The sequence below is a fragment of the Anopheles aquasalis genome, chromosome 3 (genome assembly GCF_943734665.1).
Source record: "Anopheles aquasalis chromosome 3, idAnoAquaMG_Q_19, whole genome shotgun sequence".
Classification (NCBI taxonomy): domain Eukaryota; kingdom Metazoa; phylum Arthropoda; class Insecta; order Diptera; family Culicidae; genus Anopheles; species Anopheles aquasalis.
Window position 1 is genome coordinate 54,950,021 of NC_064878.1, and position 6,028 is coordinate 54,956,048.

Consider the following 6,028-nt stretch of genomic DNA (forward strand, 5'->3'; position numbering starts at 1 on the left):
ACCATGGCTTTTCCCAATGGTTTTGTGTTTCGGCGTTTGAAAATTGGTGAAAAAAAAGGAAGGAACCGCTGCTGTCCGTCATCTCACCACACGAGACATTACGATTGCGACAAACGTCCCGGGTGGGGGGGGGGGGGGGCACCAGCTGACCCCCGAACCTCCTCCGACCGATATCTTTCCATCCGCGAACGGAACGCCACGAAAACGGTTGTGTTCTCACGGAGAAAAGGTGTCTGATGATGCGCGTATCCGTGTGTGTCTGCGAGAGAGGAAGAGCAGCAGAGACACACCAAGTACCGTGTGCCGCGTTGGCTCGGGATCTGTCTAAAGTTGGGTTATGTCATCTCAATGGGGGGGGGGGGACCACCACCACCGGCCCACCGCTTCACCGGGGATCGGTCGCTCGCGCATCGTATGGTTCGCTCGGTCATTCGCTGTCTGTTCGGCGCATATCCCTTCACCAACGAACCCCCCTGGGTCGGTTGTTATGTGAGGCGAAGGGTATGTTGGGTGCTTGCCCTCGTCGTGCTCGTTGCTTGCTTGTGTGCTGCACCGTCGTGCGGTCTACCCTTTTGTGGCCAATTGGCGAACGAAAATAACCTACGAACCTGCTGCTGCTGCTGCTGCTGCTGCTGCGTTCCATCTGTTCGTATCTATTGCTGCGCGCAGCAACATCTCTCGCGAACCCCCTTTCCCTCAATCCCATTCCTTTCGTCCTGTTGACACCACCCACTATGCTCGCTCTCCCTCTCTCTCTCTCTCTCTCTCTCTCTCTCTCTCTCTCTCTCTCTGTGTACTCGTACATCTTGTAGGTGAGGTGATCTTCGGAAACATCGCGTGCGCTCCTCTTCTGTGCGTTCGCATTTTTCGTCGACAAATCTGCTGCGCGTGATGACGGACGGGCGGGTTTTCGAGGACGTCCCTCTTTTCCACGCTCTCTCTCTCTCTCTCGCTTGCTGTCTCACGTCTTAATTCTTGTCCGGCTCGGGAAGGTGTCAGCGGGGGGGGGGGGGGGGGGGGGGAGGACACACGGACCGACCGAATAACCAACCTGTCGCCATCTACCGGGTTACCGGGCGAGTAAATGGTGGAACGAGGGAACTGCTGTCGCGCTCATCTGATGGTTGAACTTTTCGGTCTCACAAATCTCTTCCCATCGTGTTTTTTTTTTTATCGTAATCGGTCAGTTTTTGGGTGATTTTCTAGCTTCTGTTGCTGCCGGTCAGACGGACAAGATTGGATCGAAAAAATCCATTTGCATTGTGTACACGCGGGGGGGTGCACTGGCCTTGTTTCGATGCTAGGACTACCAGTGGCTAATGAGCATTGGAGGGAACACCAAGGGCGGTGACACTGTACTGTGGACGATTTGTTTCATCTGCTTGTGTCAGTAGCGGTTTAGACTCGAAATGGGTGTTTGCTTTTTTTTTTCAACAAATCGATCGCAATCGATAGATCGGGACATAAACGTTTTTGTTTTCCATAGAGTTTCAGACATAAACGTTAAAAAAGGATTTATAAAAAAAAACATCAAAAAACAAACTCCAAAAGGAGTAAAAGAGTAGTATGCGTGTGTACGGGGATTCCATTCCCCACGAATAAGTGCACGAAAAATCACCCACTAGATATGTTACTGATCGATCTAGTAGCAACCGTTTTTTTTTATTCTCGTTTCATTTGTCATTCCATTTGCTTGAGGTTGAGGGGTTGTCTGGCGATCAGTTAGTTAGTTTTTACGAAGCATCGACTATTCTGTTGGCACATTTTGCAGTCAACATTTTCCGGTTTTATCGGTCGGCCAGTCGCAGTATTAGTAGCCGATGTCTGTGTCGATGGGAGGTTTTGGTCGCGCGCTGGTTACCTTAACCTTTCGGTGCCCCCCCCCCCCCCCCCCCCCCCCCCCACAACGATCGTCGTGTGCTCCAATCTCCTATTTCCAATAATATTTTTTTCTTATCGTTTGTGTATTTATAAAATTCTTCTTTCACACCATTTGGGGGGTTTTGTTTTGTTGAGCAGCGCGTATGTGTGCTTTTTTTTCTTTCTTCGATTTTCCTGATGACCACCGCTCCGCTGGCCTTCCAATTTGGCCAAACCGCCAAGTCTACGAAGACACACACATGAGGGGGGCGGCGAGGTGACCCGAAAGCGATTCTTTCGATGAATAATTTATGAACGCTACAGCCGCAGCCGCGTGCTTCGCTCTCTGTTCCTCGACCGCTTCGACTTCTCAGCCGAAGACGATGGGGTTTTCCGCTCACAAACCCTCACAAAACCAAAAAACAAAAAAAAAAACGCTCAACCAAAGAGCGTGACGGTCGATTTTGAAGATTTTTATAACCTTTGAGTCGCCGCTGCTGCTGCTGCTGTTGCCCCCGTTGTCGTCGTCGTCGCGGCTGTCGTTGCCTCCTTAAATCCTTAAACCAGCCACAGTGGCTGTGTGTTCTTCCCTTTATCAATCCAGTTGAGTTCGTGTTCACATAAACACATACACAAGCACCACCAAGCACACCACACCGCACACGTAGTTCACAGTGGGTTCTCTCCCCCCCCCCCATAAGAGCTTCCGATTGAGTAATGGCATGGACATTCAACATGGAGGAACCACAAACACCAATAATAGTAAAAAGCTTTCGAACCATTCGACTTCTGACTTCGTTAGTCGAGGAAGCCGCGGGGTAAGATATGCATCGCATCGGTTCTCCTCGTCCTTGCGGCTTAGGACGGCAAGGACTCGGGAGCGAGTGCGCCCTTGTGTCAGTAATTGCATAGAATGCATTGTCCATAATGATAGCATAATCAGGCGGTGAATAGGTGCAGCGGAACAGCGGGAAACTGTCGCTATCCAGGTCACTTTTCGCTGAGAGAGTATCGCTGTCGTCCCAAGTACCCAAGTCGATGTAAGGTCGATCAGGCATCGAAGCAACCGAGCATTATGTTGCCTGCACTACCAATTGTATCTACCATAATCTAAGCAAACTGTGGCTACTTTCAATGAACAGTAGCGAAGATAGTTGCTGAAGGTTGTAACATTTTGTGATCCCATGAAGTGAAGGAAGAGTTTGATTTACTAAGTAGAGATAATATTGTCACCATTTGATCTGTTTTTCCTTTCACTATATTTATCGGGTAGTAATGGAAGGTATGTTCGGTGGATGGATGAAGTGTTGTGGTCAAAGACATAAGAGCGCAGCGAGTAAAGTCGCTTTAGTGTGTTAACGACGTGTGACGCCAGTTTTCTTTACTTCTTCTTCGTCTTTTTAACGTCCATTTTTCTTTCTCTCGCCTCAGGCTACGTGTTGATGAATGGGGATTCGGGCAAATTGTCAGCCAACACCGCAACAGCAGCAGTAGCAGCAGGCAGCACAATCATTACCAGCGGCATGTCCGGTTTGACGATCATTGCACAGCCCCCACCACCAGGTGTCGCTGCGACCGTTGGTGGTGGTAGCGGTGGCGGCAGCGTACTACACAACTCGCTGGTATCGGCAGCAGCAGCAGCTACAGCATCCAACAACACGGCACCAGCGGCCGCACCAATGGATTACAGCGCGCTCAACGGGAACGCCTCCGAGGCGTCGCCCTCCGGTGGTGCGACTGTTCCGGTGGCGGCCGAGTACTACGGAGATGGTGGAATCGCTGCTGCCCCGACCAACATTACACCCGTTACCAATCCTAGCAATAGTAAGGGCAGCAGCAGCAGTAGCAACAACAATAGTCCTTCGCTGCTGCTCGTCAGCAACCATCATCCAACCACGCCAACTGGCGGAGGAGGAGCAGGAGGAACTGATGCCGGCGGTGGTGGTGGTGGTGCTACTACTATAGTGTCGGTTACATCGATCGATGCCGTCGGCGGTGGCGGCGGCCTGACCGTCGTCACCAGTGATAGCAACAGCAACAGCAATGGTGCTACTACTAATACTGGTACCAACAGTAGCAGCAGTACCACCGAACACAACGGAATGCCTTTAGAGCAGCTGAAGCAGCTGCTACAAACACAGCTTGATTATTATTTTTCGCGGTAAGTACGGCGCCGGAATCATTATCATCCCTCGCGGATCCCAGTATCCACAAAACACATCCTTAATGCGTCTACACTATCTCACCTTTGCAGAGAAAATCTCGCGAACGATACATATCTACTGACGCAAATGGACAACGATCAGTACGTGCCAATTTGGATCGTGGCGAACTTTAACCAGGTGAAGAAGCTTACGAAAGACATCAAGCTAATCACCGAGGTACTGCGCGAGTCGCCGAACGTGCAGGTGGACGAGGAAGGCCAAAAAGTGCGCCCCAACCATAAGCGGTGCATCGTGATATTGCGCGAAATCCCCGACAACACGCCGGTCGAGGAGGTGAAGGTAAGCAACCGAGCAAGCAAGCAATGCTACGTGCGTTAAACGTGCGTGCATCGGTCTAATAAAACACTGTTTCCGTTTTCCTTTCTGGGTGGTCCTGAAGAATCTTTTCATTGGCGAGAACTGTCCCCGCTTCATTTCCTGCGAGTTCGCCCACAACAACTCGTGGTATATCACGTTCGAGTCGGACGAGGATGCTCAGCGCGCCTTCCGGTATCTTCGGGAGGAAGTAAAGGAGTTTCAGGTGAGTGGAAGCCAATGTGGGATGTGGCCACAGTGTTGAACCTCTAACCAACCTGCTTCCGCTTCTGCTCTTCACTTACAGGGAAAACCAATCATGGCACGAATAAAGGCCAAACCGATGAATCGACTTCCGATCGCATCCGTTGGCGGTGGTGTCCCGCTAAAGAATGGATTGAACGGCTTCCGCACTACACCACCGCCGGGGTCGGTGGCGGCAGTTACTGCTGCGACGGGTGGGGTCGTACCACCGGCAGCCACTCCGACAGCGACCGCTGTCCCGGCGGCCGTGTACGATCCAACGCAGACGGCGGCCGCGGCTACTACGACAACGCTAACCGCTTTCCCCGGTGGCCAGCGGTACATCCTGCAGCACAATGGACCCCTACCGCAGGGTACGGTGCCTAGCTATAACGGTCCGGTTCATATGTTTGTAAGTACAAATCTCGTGTTCTGCCATTGCACGCTGCACCTGAGTTGTGTAACGATGAATGTGTGTTTTCCTCTTGCAGCCATTCCAGCAGCAGCCAATGTACTCCGGGTACGTGCAGTCGTGGCAACCGGCGCAAGGTAGCTACTTCGACATGTGTTCTTTTCTGACGACGAACGGCATATCGACGCAGCTTGCCGCAACGTATCCTCCGGGTGGGGCCGCAGGAGGTGGTGCTGGTGGCGGAGGTGGTGGTGGTGGAAGTGGTACTGGCGGTGGTAGTGGTGGTGGTGGTGGCAGCGGAAAGCAACAAAACGGACGATACGGCGGAGGAGTTCCCGGAGGTGGTGCAGGAGCGCATCGACAGACAGGACCTCGCAATAAGCGGCAATCACAGCAGCAGCATCAGCAACAACTTTTGAACAACGATAGTCAACCGGTTACATCGAACAACGTTGGTGGCCTCCATCGAATGGTGGGAAATCAGTCACAACAGTCAAACTACCAGTCTGCGGCCGCCGCGGCCGGTTTGCAGCAGCAAACGACAGCCACAGCCTATCAACAATCAGGTGGGACCGGTGGTGGTGGAAAAAGTTCCGCTGGTTTGCTCGGTAGTGGCGGAAAGCTGACGTCGATCGGTGCATCCACGACGACGACGACGACGGCCACCTACCTTAAGGATGCAGCTGGCAATCCGATTGCAACGCTTCCGCCGGGTGCTGTGTTCGTTCCACAGTACGCACACTACGTGCCTACCCAGCCGCAGCAACAGCAGCCACAGCAGCAGCATTACGGTATCGAAACTGTTGCTGCGGCTGGTGGCGGAACACTCGAGGTGCTCGTTCCGCAGCAACAGGTGTATCACGACGAGAGCGCCGGTGGTACCGTACTTGTTGTGCCTTCCTATGTTACAACCGGCGGTGGAGGTGGTGGTGGTGGAGGTGGCCGTAAGAACAATAACAGCCAGGTGAACGCCTCTGTGGCGGCGCTACCGAAT

The 6,028-nt window shown here is 52.6% G+C and overlaps 1 protein-coding gene across 6 annotated transcripts in view; it reads left to right on the forward strand.

The window, feature by feature from the left end:
• The window catches only part of LOC126578431 (la-related protein Larp4B), a 29,673-nt gene that overhangs the window by 14,551 nt on the left and 9,094 nt on the right, over positions 1-6,028 (forward strand). For all 6 annotated transcript variants that reach the window (XM_050240973.1, XM_050240976.1, XM_050240977.1 and 3 more), the window contains exons 3-7: positions 3,292-4,021; positions 4,115-4,364; positions 4,465-4,605; positions 4,687-5,034; positions 5,114-6,028. The exon at positions 5,114-6,028 is cut by the window's right edge and continues 3,163 nt beyond it. In XM_050240973.1, coding sequence (XP_050096930.1) covers positions 3,292-4,021; positions 4,115-4,364; positions 4,465-4,605; positions 4,687-5,034; positions 5,114-6,028 — 2,384 coding nt within the window. The remainder of the gene's footprint in view (positions 1-3,291; positions 4,022-4,114; positions 4,365-4,464; positions 4,606-4,686; positions 5,035-5,113) is intronic.